General features: G+C 39.0%; 1 protein-coding gene across 2 annotated transcripts in view; it reads left to right on the top strand.

Moving 5' to 3' along the window:
• Positions 1 to 18,517, top strand: part of LOC126252079 (radical S-adenosyl methionine domain-containing protein 2-like) — a 46,244-nt gene that overhangs the window by 18,284 nt on the left and 9,443 nt on the right. For both annotated transcript variants that reach the window (XM_049952932.1, XM_049952931.1), the window contains one exon: positions 7,766 to 7,798. In XM_049952932.1, the coding sequence (XP_049808889.1) occupies positions 7,766 to 7,798 (33 nt within the window). The remainder of the gene's footprint in view (positions 1 to 7,765; positions 7,799 to 18,517) is intronic.

Here is an 18,517-nt window from a genome sequence, read left to right as displayed (position 1 = left end):
GAGTTGACGGTCATTTGTGTGTGAGGCGTACGTGCTCGTGTGTATGAATAGTGTGTGTTTCTCTTTTGCTTATGAAGGCTGTGGCCAAAAGCTTTGTGTAAATGTCTTTTTATTGTGCCTGTCTGCAATTTAACGTGTCTTCTTTATGATAAGTAGCAATCTATCTTTTCCTTCACTGTTGATATTCCTACCTGTAGTTTCCATTGTTTGATTCTGCCATCATCAGTTATTTTGATATCAAATAGCAAAACACATCTATTACTTTACTAATTCTGTTAGCATCACCTGATTTAATTTGACTACATACCATTGCCTTTGTTTTACTTTTGTTGATGATAATCTTATAACTGTTTTCAAGGCACTGTCCATTCCATACAACTGCTTTTCCAAGTCCCTTGCATCTCTGACAATTACAGTGTTATTAGAAAATTTTGTCTTCTTTTTCCCCTACTGCTTGAACTATTGTGTCTAGACCATACAGCCTAGACACAATGCTGTAGCCGATAGGGCACGCAATGCTAACGCAGACGGGCGTGAAGTCTGGAACATGAGACTTATAAATGAATAAGAAGAAAAGTACGTAGATGCTTGTTACTTAACTTTTAATTAGTCCTTGGAATACATCTCTCTTGAATATTAGTAAGCTATAGGCACTGATACAAATGGCGCCTTGCTAGGTGGTCGCCAGTTAACTTAGCAGAGGGCTATTCTACTGTCTATCTCTCGGCAAATGAGAGCAAGGCTTAGCACGTCCAATCGCTAGCTATGTTGTCCGTACAACTGGGGACGAGGTCTCCTCAGTCTCTCGAGACCTGCCTTGTGGTGGCGCTAGGTTTGCGATCCCACAGTGGCGACACGCGGGTCCGACATGTACTACAGGACCGCGGCCGATTTAAGTTACCACATAGCAAGTGTGGTGTCTAGCGGTGACACCACATGAACTACAACTCCCTTTCCAGATTTACCCTAGGTTTTGTTTACTGCTTGCTTGATGTACAGATTCAATAACGTCAGTGATATGCAACAACCCTGTCCCACTTCTTTCTCAACCATTTTCTCCTGTTCATGTCTTTTGACTCTCATAACTGTAATCTGGTTTTTGTACTAGTTGTAAAGAGCCTTATAACCCCTGTATTTTATTCCTGGTACCTTCAGAATGTCAAAGAGTCATTTCTGTTCAGCATTGTCAAAAGCTTTCTCTAAATCTACAAATGCTATAATCATACATTTTCCTTTCTTTAACCTATCCTTAAGATAGCTGCAGGGTCAGTATTGCCTCGCATTGTTTCTTCATTTCTTTGAAACACAAACTGGTCTTCCACAAGGTAAGCTTCTACTAGTTTTTCTGTATATAACTCATGTTATTATTTTGCAACAGTGACTTGGTTAAGTAATAGTTCAGTAATAGTCACACCTGGCTTCCTTGGAAATTGTATCATTACATTCTTCTTGAATTCTGAGGGTACTTTGCCTGTTATAGTTCTGTCATAGCTGGCTCTCTCAAGGATCTCAATAATTCTGAGGGTATGCTGTCTACTGCAAGGGTCTTTCCATGCTCTGTCATATTCTTCTCTCAGTATCGCACCTCCCATCTCATCTTCATCTAATTCCTTTTCCCTTTCTATAATATTGCTTTGAACTTCATTTCCCTCATATGTTCCTCCTGTATACTCCTTCTGCCTTTTGGCTATCCCTTCTTTGTGTAGTACTGGATTGCCGCCTGAGCTCATGGCATTCATACAGCTGCTCTCTTTTCTCCAAAGGTCTCTTTAATTTTCTTGTAGGCAGCATCTATCTTTCTTCCAGTTATGCATTATTCTACTGCCTTGTATTTGACATCCAGCCATTCCTGTGTAGCACCATTGCACTTTCTGTCAATCTTATTTTAGATATCAGTATTTCCTTTATCCTGCTTGATTTGCAACATTTTTATATTTTCTTTTTTTTTGTCAGTTAAATTCAATATATTCCATATTATTTAAGAATTTCTGCTGTATCTTGTCCTTTTACCTATTTGATTCTCTACTGGCTTCACTGTTTCATCTCTCAAAGCTGCCCATTAATCTTGTATTTCTCTCTCTTGTTTCAGTTAATAGTTGCATAATGGTCCCTCTGGAAGTCTCAACAACATCTGATTCTTTCAGTTTTTCCAAGTTTCATTCCATAATTTACTGTTTTGGAATTCCTTCAGTTCGAATCTGCATTTCATAAGCAATAAATTTTAACTGAGATGATGATGATGATGATGATGATGTTTGATTTGTGGTGTGCTCAACTGCGCAGTTATCAGCACTTGTACGAATTCCCAACCTTTGCTCAGCCCAATCTTGCCACTTTCATGAACAATGATGAAATGATGAGGACAACACTAACACCCTGACCCCACCGGGAATCGAACCCAGGACCCCATGCTCAGGAAGTGAGAATGCGACCGCAAGACCACGAGCTGCCGACCTTTAGTTGAGAGTCCACATCAGTCCATGATAAGAAGATTTCAGCACTGCATTGATACCAATGGACATCACTTCGAACACCTTCTGTAAATGGGCGTGCCACCTGTTTGACCTTCATTGACCTTCAAAGACCTTACTGTTACACATCATTGAATTCGTCTCGATAGCTGCTATCAGAAAATAAGTGCTAAACTATAGCATCACATATAAAAAAAAGAAGTTGACCCATGATGCGACCCAACCTAGTAAGAAAAAACCAACGTCATATTATGGCCTCCATTGTCCCATGCAACATTTACCCACCAAGTTTTCAGCTACTATCATACTTTCAGAGTTATTCTAGGTGGCAATAGTTAGTAACATACCCTATATAATCAATCTAAAACCTTCCTGTGCCTCCACATCTCTTCTATGCTTATCACCTTATTACATAATTTTTAAATCTAGTGTGAGCAATGATTAAATTGTGCTCTATGCAAAATTCTATCAAGCAATTTCCTCTTTCATTCCTGCTTAATGTTTTTCCTCTGCTCCCTTCTTAAACTATCGAATTTCAGTCTCCCATCACAATTAAATTTGGTTTCTCTTAGATATTGGAATAATTCCTTTTATCCCGTCATACATTCTTTCAAACAGTGGAAAATCCATGGTGGAATAACAACAATATTATGGAAAGAATAGATATCACCATATAGAAGAGATGTTGAGTCACAGATAGGCACAACAAAGGAGATAAATAAACTTTTGGCCAAAAAGGCCTTCATTGGAATCAGACAACACACACACACACACACACAAACACACATATATATGACCACAGTGTCTGAGAGACTGTGTGTGTGTGTGTGTGTGTATGTGTGTGTGTGTGTGTGTGTGTGTGTGTGTGTAATTCCAATGAAGGCCTTTTTGGTCAAATACTTACTTGTTCAATAATCTTCCTGTTGTGACTATCCGCGGCTCAACATCCCTCTATATGATGAGTAACAATCTATCCTTTTCATTATATTGTCATACATTCTTTCAATATCTTCATAATATGAAGAGCTAGTAAGCATATAAACTTGTATTACTGTGGTGGTGATTGATCTTATATCTAACTTGGGTGTGATACTGTGTTCACTATGCTATTTGTAGTAGATATTCATATTTCTGTTTTCTCGTTCATTATTAGACCTATTACTGCACAACCACTATTTCATTCTGTATGTATAATCCTGCACTCATCTGAGCAGAACTCTTTTTATTAATGCCTCCTCACATCACCATTTCCCAACATATCTAACTCGAACCTATCACTTTCCATTGTTTAGTTCTGTACCTTACCCACCGGATTAAGGGAACTAATATTCCATGCTCTGTTCTGTAGAATGTGTTTTGCATTTTCTAATGATGCCATCATCTTGAGTAGTTACCACCCAAAGATGTTAATGGAGGATTATTTTAACCTCTGGAATATTTACCCTAGGGGGTGCTATCATCATTTAACCATATAGCAGAGCTGCATGCCCTGGAAAAAAGTAATGGCTGTAGTTTTTCCATGCTTTCAGCCCTTTGCATTACCAACACGGCAAGGTAATGTCGACTAATGTTACCAGGCCAGATCAATCGATCATCCAAATCATTATCCTTGCAACTACTGTAAAGGATGCTGCCCCTCATCAGGAGACTCAAGTTAGTTTGGCCTCTCCGCACATACCCATCTGTTATGGTTGCACATACAGCATGGCTACCTGTACCAGTCAAGAAAATAGCGTGTCGCCATATTTTCTGCTCAGAAGATGTACTACAGTTGTAAAACTGGCTCATTACGTTCATAGCAAATTGTTACAAGTATTATCCATGGAACATGCAAATAACTAACTAAATAATCTGGGTCTTCCACTTCAGTTTGTTCCCTTATCAATTTGTTTCCTTTCCTGACAATCCTGGTAAGCCTTACATGCATTCCTTCATTGCTTGCAGAGTAACCCTGCAGTTTTGAATGGTTTCTGCCTTAAAAGTCCATGTCTTACAGCTGTAAATCAAAATTGGTAGTACACACAGATTGTAACATTTCCTTGCGAGATATTACATGTTTCATTTAGCAGAAGCACTCTAGGCCAATTTTACTCTTGTCTTTATTTCTTTTACTGTACAGCTAGATATTGTCATCAACTGTTTTAATTCAAAATCTCATCAGCTTGTTCAATGACTTCATTGTTAACTTTTTTCTGTGTTTGTTGTGCATATTGTACATTATTTGTCAGATTACAATTGATTTCAGACCTACTTTCAAATTCCACTGACTTCAGGAAAAAGAATTTGGTTCAGATATGTTCCATTAACATTTACTCCTTCTTTTTTTCTGCATGAGACCTGATAACTTTAGTCAGTATCTTGTACATTATAGTTAGGGGCCTGATAAGTGCATGGTTTTTTATGAGTTGTCTGTCTCCTATCAGGTGAAGTAGAACAAATATAGCATTTTTCTAGTTTGGAGCAATTGGCTTCCTGTGTTGATATTCTGTAAACATTTTATGACATTTGCCTGCTTTATTTCTTCATTGATAGTCATTTGTGTTGATGTACTATGTTGTTATACTGGCTGAAAAATGGGGGTGGGGGGGTGGAAGTTCAACACTGAATACTGTAAATGATGCAGCTGACAGTTGCACATTGCATTTCACAGTTCTTTACTTCCACTGTTCATAATCCCCAATATTACACAGTTATATGGCCAGCTAACTATTGGTAAATGTTGATAAGCCTCATTAACAGTTTGCAGGCATACGTCAGCATACTGCTACAATAGTTTGCAGTTGAACCTCTATGAGCAGTAAAAACCTAACCACAGATGTCACAGTCTTTCAAATAAATTGAACATGTTAAAACACATGGCCTATTCGTGTTACACTTATTTCACAGTTAAGTTGATGCATTGTTGTTGACCTAACCAGCACAGGTTTCTCGTCTGAAAATCGGCCATGTACTGACTGTCTCGGGACAAAAAATCGGGTCTTTATATATCATCACAATAATAGGTACTGAAACTATGTATTGTTCGATGTTTAATTTCCAGCTATTACAATTAAAACATAACTCATTAAATTAACTGTTTACGAAAAATTGGTTCTTTTTAACAGTTTCTTCTACTACAAGAGTTAGGCTGAATTATTTGTTTAAATGATGAAATTAATGGGTATAGTTATTAAAAAAATACTTTTGGCAAACCTGGTAATTACTTTGGAATTAATTAAGGTCTGGCTTTGCTAACATGTCTTCGAATAGAGCAGAATAGATCCTTTAAGAATACTATTAGTTGTTCCTCCAAATGTTTCTAATTAGAACATAATTTATATTTGTTTATAAGTCAACAATAGAAATTAAGTTTCAAAACAATTACTGATTTCATGCTGTAACAAAAGATACTAACTAGGAATAGTCAAAATAAATTAGAAAATTGATTACATATATTAAACAAAGCACAAAATTAGATCTGTAGCTATATTCTTTAAAACTGAGGGCCAACCTTTCTCTTTTATGAAAATGCAGATTATACTCATATATGTTAATGGTAATTAGTTAAAACTGAAATAAACGAATTTAAGGAGGCAGATGGCAAAACAAGAGGGGAAGTAAAAAGAACGCAGCTTGCTTCATCACAATTTTTGAGAGTTACGTGTGTGTATTACTTTGTCTGAACTTTTACTATTTCTATTGAAACACCATTGTCTTGAGACACCTTTTATTTCTTCGTATCACAAATGACTTGACATTGTCACTTGGAATTACTTTCAGAATGTCATTGTTTCCATTACTACAAGGGTCAGGTCAAAAAGTATCGGAACAACATTTCCCTAATTTATTACAACTGCATAAAATTCACAGTGACACCATTTTTCAACATAGTCACTCTGCCACCCTGGATCTCAGTGTGTTTGGTCTGTCTCTCCAAAAGCTTTCAAACACCCTTAGGAAAAAAAGTTTTCCACTTGAGCAGTCTCTTTCACCTCTTCATCGGAGGTGAATCGACAGCCTCTGAAATCGTCTCTTAATGGACCAAAGAACTGGAAATTTCTCAGGGCTAGATCAGCACTGTATGGAGGATGCTACAACACCTTGAAATGCATGTTCTGACAAATTTGAATCGTGTGGGCCATGATATGTGAACATAAGTTGTCATTCAAAAAGAGAAAACTGTTTCCTAATAGATATTGGCAATTTTTTTAAACTATGGGCTTCAATTCATTCCAAAGCTTTATCATTGTAACATTGTTTACTGTTGATTATTTTTCTGGGTAAAGTTTCATAATTGGCTCTCGGGTTCTCAAAAAACCGTGAGCATCACTTTTACTGTAGAGGGCTGATGTTTGAATTTTTTTCTGAGATGACTGTGTATTGCAGTACTCTCATGTTAGGTGGGTTCTTTGGAGAGGTAAGTGGTAAGTCCCTTCAAAATGTGCCTGTTGTCATTGGCCAGTTAGCTGTTATGCTATTCACATAATTTTTTCACTGTGCCACTGTCCATAGCCTCAGTAGAAGCTAAAAATTCAGTGTTGTATGAAGCAGCACTATGCCATCAAATTCTGTGTGGGACTCAAAAAATAGCCTTTGGAAATGTCGTCCATGATTCAGCAAGTGTTCAGAATTGAAAGCCTGTCAAAAACTGCTGTTGTTCAAATACAGTTGAGAGAGCGTGGAAGACGAAACACCACACAGGATGCCCATCCATGAGTAGAAACAAGGGCAGTGTGTGTAAGTGTTGAACTCAGAACAGTAGTTAATTTTTCCAACTATCACAGACCTGAGGCCAGGCATTGACACCAATTGGAGGCTGGCTTCTCACAATGCACCAAGCCACCCCCGCTTCCTGTTAAATGACTACCTAGCCCAAAATGCCATTGCAACATTTCTGCAGCCCCCCCCCCTCCCCACAATCCCAATGTGGCCTCAGCAGACTTCCCCAAGTGAAGACAGCCCTCAAAAGATCACTCCATGAGACCATAGCAGAGGTCAAAGTGTCTTTACGGTGTTGTTTGAAGGACATTCTGGGTAAAGACTTCCAGGATGCCTTCCAAGCATACAAATCTCATTGGCAGATGTTTGTCTGTGCCCAAGAGTCCTACTTTGAAGAATGTGGTAGTGGTATCTTTAATATATTTTATCTGAATTCGACTCATTACTTTTTACACAGAACCTGTGAATTACTTTTCCTGTCATTTATATTATTTCCTTTTCATTGTGTTTTTCATGATTTCTTGCCTGATTAGTCTATTTCATATTCTGTTGAGCTGATTTATTTCAACATGTTGTATTTTCTTGTTTACTTCCAGATGCAGAATAGTTACCTCATACTGGATGAATATGTAAGTAAAAATGAAGAATAAATGCATACTCACAGTAAAATTACTGTTTTCGTGTAATAATATGCTGTAATTGCCTAAAATTAAGAGAATGTAATAGAAATGCCTGTATTCATCCAAAATTTAGGTAGTTCTCCAGAAACTCAAACAGTCATGCATCTGAGTGTTTTCATGCCTCTTTGCTGCAGTAAAAGTTCTTGGATTCTAGCCATGTCAACTTGTAAGGACTCTATCATCAGCCACAGCAAAAGGGACTCTATAATGTTTCTCCTCCTATCACCAGGCCAAACATCATTGTTTTCTTAATGCTGACATTTATTAGCAGTAGTTGCAGTAAGTTTTCAAATTTCACAGGTGGTTCCCTCCTTGAAATGAATCAGCTCTTTTAGTTCTATATTTGCAGCCATTTTGGCCTGGCATTTGTCAGGTCCAGATGAGGCAACTGCTCCAGTGAGAGTGCTTTCAAAGTTAGATGCCAAGCTGTGTTGGGAGCAAATCCATTATTGTGATGAACGAAGCTCAAATATATCTGTATTTACATTTCCTAGATAATTAAACTTCCCTGAAACCACTAGTCAAACAAATAATTAATAATTTTTGTTTCTGTTTGAGCCTGACTTTATGGTTATGTGGTATAAAATACTTGATAAAGCAGTAGGTACTGTTGGTGACTAGTGTAAGGCTTGCCACAATTACAGAGAGTGTGACAAATTCCAGATGTGTAAGCCCTAATTTTCAGTCACTCATTGCATTTTCTAACACAATTAAAAATATATAGTGAAGTTCATTGAGTTACCTGTTTCATGAATGAAGTCAGAGGTTCTGTATTGTTACAAAACTCTTGCTTGTTTTCTGTTTAACAATTTTTCACTTAGTTTTCACTATATATCTGTGCATCAGCATCAGAATTCTGAAACTGCTGTGAAGTTTGTGGCAGAGGGTACTTCCTGTTGTACCACATATTATATATTCTTCCTGTTTCATTCATATTTGGAGTTTGGGAAGAGTGACTGCTGAAATATCTCCGCAAACACTGCAATTAATCTGATCTTGTGTACATGATCCATAACCAAATTATACATAGGAGGGAGCAAGACATTCCTAGATTCCTCATGTAAAGCTGGTCCTCGAAACTTTGTAAGTAGGCTTATGGAGGATAGTTCATGTCTACCTTCAAGGTTCCGTCAGTTCAGGCTTTTCAACATTTCCTTGACACTTATCTCTAAATCAAAAGAAAATTTGTGACCATTCGTGCTGTGCTTCTTTGTATACTTCAAATATTTTCCATTAGTTCCCTTTGGTATGGATCCCACATACTTGAGCAATATTCTAGGGTGATTCGTATGTGTGTTTTGTGTGGAATCTCCTCTGTAAACTGGTATGATTTTCCCAGTGTGCTATCAGTGATCGAAAGTCTGTCAACTGCTTCACCTATGATTGATTCTATGTGATCATTCCATTATATCCCCATAAATTGTTATTCCAATTTATTTGTATGGGTTGATTAATTAGAAACTGAACTATGACTCATTAAATTGTAGTCAGAGAATACTATGTTTTAGCATTTTGTTAAGTGCACAAGTTTACACATCTGAGCACATAAAGTAAGTTGTCAATCTTACCACTTTGGAATCTTATTGAGATATGACCGGATAGTCGTGCCAGTTTTTTCGTTATAGTGTTTCACTATAGACCGATAGCTGCATCATATGCAAAAGGTCTGAGGTTATTAGTAATATTGTCTGCCATGTCATTCATACACGACAGGATCAGCCAGGGTACTGAACATACTTTCTTGTGGCATGCCCAAAGTTACTTCTACATTTGTCGATGACCCTACATTAAAAATAACATGCTGTATTCATCTTACCAAGATATCCTCAATCCAGTCACAAATTTCATTTCATACACATATAATAATAAGTTTCCTTAATAACTCTGTGTGGCACTGAGTCTAATTCTTTCTGAAAGCCACAAAATGCAGCATTAACCTGATTTCCTTGATCCATGGCTGCAGAGCATCATGTGAGAAAAGCATGAGATGGATTCCATATAAGTAATAAAAGGTCACTCTCATTACATTTGAACCCATAATGTATTATAACATTCTAAAACATTTAGATGTAAATGATACTGGATAGTAGTTCTATGAATAACAGCAGCATCATTTCTTGTAGACGGGTGTGACACTGTACTATTTTCCAATCACTAGATGCATTTTTCTGATTCAAGGGCTCTACAATATATTATGGTTAAGAGAGGGACTAACTTAGCTGCAAATTCCATATAGAATCTGACAGATTTAGTGTTTTCATTTGTTCCTCAATGTGACCGACATTAATATCTATACCGCTCACCTTTTCAGGGCGTGAGAATTAAGCTGGAGCAATATGCTAATATCTAACATTTTGATATTTTGTTTCTGTCCATGAGTGTCTCAGCACTGATTTTGGTACCTCTGACAGCCTAACATATTATTAGAATTTGTTTGCCTTTTGTGAGAGATCTATCAACAAGATTCTGCTATGGTAGTCAGTGTTGCCCTTCATGTTTCCCTTTAGACTACCAAATTCATTCCATTTAGCATCTTTCTGTCTATAGCCCTATGCTTTGTTTTCCAACTGTTGTTCAGTAGTCACTGTTTCTTTAGAAATTTCTTTACAGAGACTGTATAGTGCATACCATGGAGGGTTCCTCCAATCATGAATTGTTCTAATGGGTAAATATTGATCAAGTGCTTAGTGAACTACTTTTCTAAACAAGAGTTGGTTGCTTTGGGGAGGGGGGTGGGGAGAGAGGACACCAAACAGTGAGGTCATTGGTCCCATGGTCTAAAGTGACAGAAACTATGGGAGGAACAACACAGACAGCACATTCCAGTCAATGGCAAAGAAAAATGGGCAAATAAAGAGGCAAAAGGAATGTTGGGGTGACAGGAAGAATGAAGAACAAGAGTGGAGTGGGAGAGGGCGATATGTGGGGGAAGGTGAGAGCAGGGGGTGCCCCGAAGGTGCTACACACAATGGGGCACCAGCACCACCAGCAACCGATCCCAACCTCCACACCATACCATGATAGTGATACAATGGGGACAATACCAAGGGAAGAAGACCCAAGAAAATGGGGAAATAAACAGTTTAAAAGACCAGACAAAATGTAAGGAAAGGAGGGGGGAGGGGAAGCCTGACCAGTTTGGAGGCAAGGCTGAAGGACTCCCAAACAAACACAGTGCTAACTGGAGACTGATTCTGGAAGGGAACTCAGGTCCTTAAATGTGGGAGGACTCACTACTTTCACAAAGAAAACTGAGGACGGATGTAACCATGTGAGGGTTGTCTGCTAGTACCCGGGACAAGAAAGGTGAGAGGACATATTTAGAGTGAGGGCCAAAAGGTGATAGCAGGCCAGCAAAATATGGATCACCGTGAGGGGGGCCCCACAACTACAAAGGGGGGGCAGGGTCATTACAGAGTAAAAAAGCCATGGATCAGCCTGATATTGCTGATATGAACACAGCAGAGGATAGTAAACTCCTGCCAGGAGAGATGGAGGGTAGAACGCCACATTGTGGGAGTCCTCTTGATCACATGAACTTTGTAAGACGAGATGCCCCCCCCCCCCCCTCTCCCGAAGGGCTGGCTCACAACTGAGCTAAGAGGAATTTGATGTGAAGCCGCAAATCTGCCCTCAGAGGTACCATGGAGGACAGGGGCTAAGTACAGGCAATAATGGTCTCCCCCCCCCCCCTCCCACTGCCAGATGATCATCAATCTCATTACCCTGGATACTCTCATGGCCAGAAACCCAAAGGAAATCAATTGAACAAGCAGCATGGTCAAGATCAACAAGAAGGTCGTAGATGGCAAAGACTTAGACATAGTGGGAGAAACACCAGAGGATAGCCTGAAGGCCACTCATTGAGCCCATACGTAACAACACGCAGGAGAGGGATGACTGTTTAATAAAGCAGTTGTCATGATAGATGGCCATCAGTTCCATGGCAAGCAATCAACACAAGGCAAGCAAGAGATGGTTTTGTGAAGATGTGAAGGCATATTCCAGATGATCAGTGGATGTAGAGCCGTCAGTGCAAAAATCAAAAGCATCCCGATGCCCCATAAGAGCAGGTGGAACAAACAGCCTAACACCATCAGAGCGGTGGAGGCTTTCAGACCATGGAAGAGACCTATCTGAATCTGGGAGTCCAAGGAACTAACCAGGAGGGAGAGGGAGAGGGGGGGGGGGGAGGAGTTTGGGGGAGAATGTGGGGAACAGAGCGAAAGGTCAAAGAGCGAAAATGGGCAGTGGAGAGAAGTTAGATGGAACCCAACCAGTAACCCACATGAGGGCAAGCAGTGGGTAGGTGAAGTTCTGTAGAACAGGAAGGGTGAGTCAGGAAAGAGCAGATAGTGATGGCATAGGAAATGGTAGCTGGGACCACTGAACCAAAAAGAGAGGGGGGTACCCCAGGATCAACCAGAAGGCTTGAGAGGGCTAATGCAAAAGGCACCTGCGGCCAAATGTATACCATGATAGTGGACCAGGTCCAAGAGGAGCAGCATGGAAGGGGCAGCTGAGTCCAAAATTTGACAACTGGAGTCCAGATGAAACAGAACTAAGGCCTGATAAAGACAGAGAAGAGTTGAAAGATCCTTGTTCCAAGAGGTGTGCACAAGGAAGCTAAGGATACTGAGTTTGTTGTCAAAAAGACGATCCAAGAAATAGAACTGGTTGACCAAAATCAGGAGCTGAGCATTGAGGTAGAGCTCTGAATCAGGATGGACCATAGTACAGTGACAGAAATGGACCACCTGCAATTCAAGGGAGGAAAACTGAAAACCACGTGAGAGTGTCCATGTGGAAGCATCCTGCAGCTGTCACTCCACACAGGCCACTGAGTGGGAACTAGCCCAGATAATTAAAACATCCACATACAGAGCAAGGGTGACCAGTGGTCTGATTGAGGCCATGCGTCCATTAATAGCCATGAGAAAGAGAAGGACACTTAATGTGGAGCCCTGTGGGATGCCATTGTCCTGGATCTTCAAAGATGTAAGAAAGTTGCGAACCCAAACTTGGAACTGCCAGTGGGACAGTAAATGGCAAATAAAAATCAGGAGGTGCCCCTGAAGACCCCATACATGGAGAGTAAGTAAGATGCGATGGCAACATGCCATATCTTAGGTGTCATGAAGATTGAAGAAACTGCAACAAGGTGGCAGCGCTGAGAAAGGGCTGCTGAACGTGCAATTTCCAATCAAAGTAGATGATAATCAGAGACCATGCCTCTTGAAAATCACACTGATAAGGAGACAAAAGGTTCTGAGAGTCAAGGATGCAACTGAGCTGACGAGCCTCTGTCCATTCAAATAACATCCATGGGACGTTGGTCACACCGATTGGTTGGTAACTACTGAGGGATATTGGATACTCACCAGGCATAAGGCTAGGAAACAGAATACTGTCCCTCCACTGAGAGGGGAAAATGCCTTGCAGCCAAATATGGTTAAACAATTGGAGAAGGTATTGTTGTGGAGAATCGAGGTGTTGAAGCAGTTAGACAACCAATTGCTTCAGTAATTGCTTGGATGGAATCAGGGCCAGGGGTTGAATCATGGGAAGAGGAGAGGGCCAGATGAAGTTCCCATTACGTAAAAGGTTTATTGTAGTATTTCACCTAAGAGGGGTAGAACATAAGTGGGAAGCATCAGCCCACTGTTTTCGAAGGAGGAAGGTGGCTAGATAGGAAGCTGATGCTATTGTTGTCGTGAAATGGGTCTCAAGGTATTCCATAGGACCGATGGATCCATACAAAGACCATCTGGAAGGGCAAGGCCCAGCTTGGAGGACTGTCATTGGCAACCTCAGTGGGTATGAAGCATAGCCCATACCCGTGATGAAGGGACAGAAGAATCTAGTGAGAAGACAATGCATTTCCAACACACCCCATTGCTATGTTTGACTAACCCTTTCATTGTTGCGGGCATGTATACATGTCCTACTATACCATTCCCCAAATTTTGTGGACATGTCTTTGTGTGTTGCTTGGATTTTCCTACAGTACTGTGGATGTCTGAATGCGTCCTAATCTCTCGCTGCTGCGGTCAAGTTACTTCCATACCTCAATGAATAAAAGAGTTTTGAGTATTTATCATAAAACATATGTGCCTCTTTGCATGCTACCATTTGCAAAAAAACCTTGTTATGATGTCTTGAATTGTTTATGCGATTTGACAATTTTTATGACCTGATGATTTGCGACACACATGGACGTGAACGGGCACATCACACATGATCGTCCGTTGGATATAAAACCCAATAACTCGTGAACAAAATGAAATATTCTTCTGTTCTCAATTCTAAATAAAATTTCAATATCTTTTCTACATCTACATCTTTTGTGTTCATTTTTCTTCTTGGGGTCTCCAGTTTGTGGGTAAGTTAATCACAGTAAATAATATGAACTCAGAATTGGTGGGTAAAAACACAATTTAACTACAGTTGCCAAATAATTACATAGCATTGATAAGCACACAGTTCATGAGTAGTATCAGAGACTAACTGATCAGCGATCTACTTTGGCATTCAACAGGAACATGCAACACTCAAAGCACCTGTTGAATGTTTGGTTCCATAACAGTGTGTAATAATGAGCTTGGCTTTAAAAATGTTATCGGTTATATCTGCAAGCAGATATGGTGGTCAACAGAGGGATTGTTTTATAAATTTATGCCCACCTTTAATACTAAGTCAAGCCTAAATGTGATCCACTGTGTCAACCAAAGGGAATACCCAAAACTCAAACCATCTGTTGAATGTTTACTTCCGCAATAGTTTCTTGCACATATTCAATAGGCTTGTGATCGTTCAAATATATTCAACATTCATTTTGATTGAGGCATTTTTGCTTTATCAAGGGCCCTGCTTGTCTCTCTTTTCACCTCTTCCACCATATTAGAGGGAAACCCTCGAATGGTTTGCTCGACACTGCTGATGATATCACATTTGGGTAATGTGTTTGACAGTAATTCTTTTGCCAGCAAGGAAGTGATACTTTTCCTTCACATCTGAGTTCTAGATTTAGAGACACAAATATAAGACAGTGACAACACGGTATCGACTAAGTGAATGAAGACTCAGAGAACTTGACAAAGACATTTGCACTGATATAGAGATGTTAACCTACTAGTGGCAAATTGTGGACACTGACATAGGTCTTCACACTTTGATTATCGGAAGCTGACTGAATAATGGATACTTTGATTATCGGAAGCTGACTCAATAATGAATTCTCACAATTACTTACAGATTTGCATGGGAAAAATTATTAAAAATTTTTATTACAATTTAATTTATAATAAAAATACAGCTGAAAGTAGTTGCAATGAACAAGTAATAATTTGATTTCTCTATATGATGGAGTAATGAAAAAAAAACAATAAAGTTAGCTACTCTTCCAGGATTTGCCAATTTTCATGCAACTTTAATAGATTCATAATTTTCCCAGTTTTCTTTTTCTTAATTAAAATGTTAGTCTCTTCACTGAATGTATTTTTCTGTTCAAAAAGCTTGGGGCAACAATATTGTTACATCATTTCTTGGGATTTAAATTCTTAAAAGCCAAAATAGCAAAACTATATCATGGGAAGCAGAAATTATAAATATCTTTTTAAATAGTAGGATTTTGGAAAACATTAAATGCTGGCCAAAAGGTGTAACTGAAGGGCTTTGACTGCTGTATGTTATTTTGCAAACCATTAGTTATTTATTCACTGGAAATCTTAACTCCATGCATTTTTGTAGGAATCTAATATGTTTAATAATTCTTCAAAAAAATTATTTTTAGGGAAACTAACTATTCCTTTGCAATTAAATATTATGAGGGTATTTGGTGAACTATGTTTCATGAATAAGACATAAATAAGAAAGTAATCATTTTACATGATTATAGCATATGTGTTACACACATAGTGAAAAGAAAAATTTTATATATGTACCTAGTGGAACCACTGTCCATCCCTCAGTGCACCCCCATCCCCCTCCCCCCCCCCCTGCTCCCCCCACATTCCTGTTTCGAGCTTTGTCTGGAGTACACTTTGAAAATCACTGGGATAGGATGGATACGGCTTTAGTCAGACTTGACTATTAGCTGTATGAGTAATCTCTTAGCAGACGCAATCAAGTTGTGTATGTTATATCTGAGTGACGGGAAATGCATCAGTCACACCCATGTGTCAATATAATTCCTCTGAGCAATTTTTCAATCTCTACATTAACATGTTCCCCAGAATGCTTCATCATAGGCCTATCACAACACTCAAAGAGTGATACAATCTTCGCACTAGCATGCCTGAAATTATTATTAATTGTATAGTTGGTGTTATGCTCCAAACTGTTTACTTGCTATGCCCATGTAATTACATGATCTTCTTTTCTAAGATCCTTCACGAAAGAGCATAATTCACAGATGATATTGCTTGGCCTGAAAATACTAGTTACTTGATGGTTATTTCCCACAGACTTTTGAACCATATCTGACATTCAAGTCCCCTGGTTACTTCTAGTGGTCTTACCACCTTACCTTCTTGGTCATCTTAAAACTGTCATTCTTGCATTTAGCCTGTGTCTTACGCCCTGTTTTTGAAGACTGCATTGGAACTTCTTAGGTTGTCTGAATGCGTTTGTCCTCATTCCTCAAAGCTTTGAAGCTATTCAAGACCACTACACTGATGCTGTCAGTCTTACTACCACAGACTGCAGGTCACAAAAATGCTAATGCATGTTGCACTATTGTCAAATCAGCTCAAAGTTTCAAGATAAACAGCTTTTTCTAGTATTGTGTACTGGTAGTGATAATCACTACGTCTTCAGGGAAGACCACCAACATTCCTCAAGTAGGTTGTATTACAACATGTCATATGAAAATAATGTGGACATTCCTCACACTGACTGTTATTCCAAACTCCTGCCTTTTAGTGTTTGTATCCTTCTGGCAGTGGGCACTGCAAGCTTCTCTACAAGTAAACTGTGTTGGACAATATTGGTTTAAATTTCATTGGAAGACAGTACCTTGAACCTGCTGGTAAGGGGGTTCAGTGTAATACCTCAAGTTCTTCCTGGTCTGTCCCTTGCCTTATGTAGGACTCACTAGACCTACCACCAGTGATAGGTCCCATATTTCCTGGATAGGAGACAGTGTCTGTAGGAGAGGATAGAACTTGCAGTACCTGTGGTATTTGTGATATGTGACTCAGTAGTTTAGCCATGACACCCACTTGTAGCATCTTCCAATTGCTTGACATCAGTCAGGGCAATTTCTGGGCTGCATAGAAACATCAACTAACTTATCTTCTACAGGAGAACAGCATTTATAATGGAGCTGCATTTATTCTGGTGTAATATACGGGGTGACAAGTAAGCTTTGAGAACTGAACCTACAGTGCCCAAGAAAATGGTTTGTATTCTAAGCGAGAAACCTGGGATAAAATGTCCTATTTCACTGGAGGTATTCAGTACTTAATGTCTAAAACATCTCTTTCGTCAAAGTTTTGTAGTTCCCTATTTAGATCACCAACACCATTTATTAACACTTGCTGATTACTCTGAGTCACAAAATAAATTACACATAGTTCATAAGTGTTACTGATCTTGTTAATTGCTGATGACTTCCAATGAAAATTTGCAGGAGAACAATTTGAACTATGGTGGGCCAAACTGCTTGTATGCAAAGCAGAATTAATCAATTCGCTGAAAGATATCACAGTCCGCCAAATTAGAAGTTAACACCAGTAAGTAGACATCACAAAAATCGGATCCCAAGCAGGCCCAGACGAAACCCGCACACTCTGAAGAAGAATAATCAGGATAGTGCAGTCATTATCAATTCTACAGCTGCTTGCACACAAAAGTGAGACTGGCTTAAATTGACTGGCTAGTAAGCTCAAGGACCTGCTTCATGGAAATCCTGTGTGGTTCCCTGCTTGCAGCAACCCTGTGGGATGTAGGTGTAGTATAGGGTACCAATATTATGGCATCATTCATTGATATGCCTAGCAGGATTACAGGAGAGGGCGTTAACAGATTCATTTAACAAACTTGTGAATAGATTAAGTTCATGACAAATGGAGAAAATAAACACAGCTCTTGAAGGAGAAAACTAGCTAGAATACAATATGACATTTAAAATGTGAGTACGTTACCACAATAAACAACATACCAAAATTTATTCACAACTTGCAAATGTGAGGTGTGATCAAAAAGTTACATTACCACAATAAACAACATACCAAAATTTATTCGCAACTTGCAAATATGAAATGTGATCAAAACCCAACAGTTTTTTTTTTCTCCCCCCCCCCCCCCAAAGGCTTTATACACCCAATTAAAAATATATATATATCTTGTTGGTACTCATGTTCCTGATGAATGTTTACATTTTCAGCTGTTTTGAATGTTTTTAATTTTTTTTTTTTTACTTTTTTTATTGTTGACAGTCAAAAAGGTTAGACATGTTTTTGAGTGGATGGCAAATTTTTACATTTGAAAAAGGTGGATCAAAGAATTTGCAGTAAATTTTGATTGAAATATGGAATAAAGTGTAGCACCACATTCAAATGTTGACTGCAGCTTTTGACAAATCTACCATGAGTAAGATAGAAGTTTACAAATGCTGTAAACGTTTCAAGGAGGGTCAAGAAGACATCAAAGATGATGACTGCTCTG

This window comes from Schistocerca nitens, chromosome 4 (assembly GCF_023898315.1).
Source record: "Schistocerca nitens isolate TAMUIC-IGC-003100 chromosome 4, iqSchNite1.1, whole genome shotgun sequence".
Taxonomy (NCBI): Eukaryota; Metazoa; Arthropoda; class Insecta; order Orthoptera; family Acrididae; genus Schistocerca; species Schistocerca nitens.
Note: the sequence above shows the minus strand (reverse complement) of the source record. Positions and strands in the feature narration are given on the sequence as shown.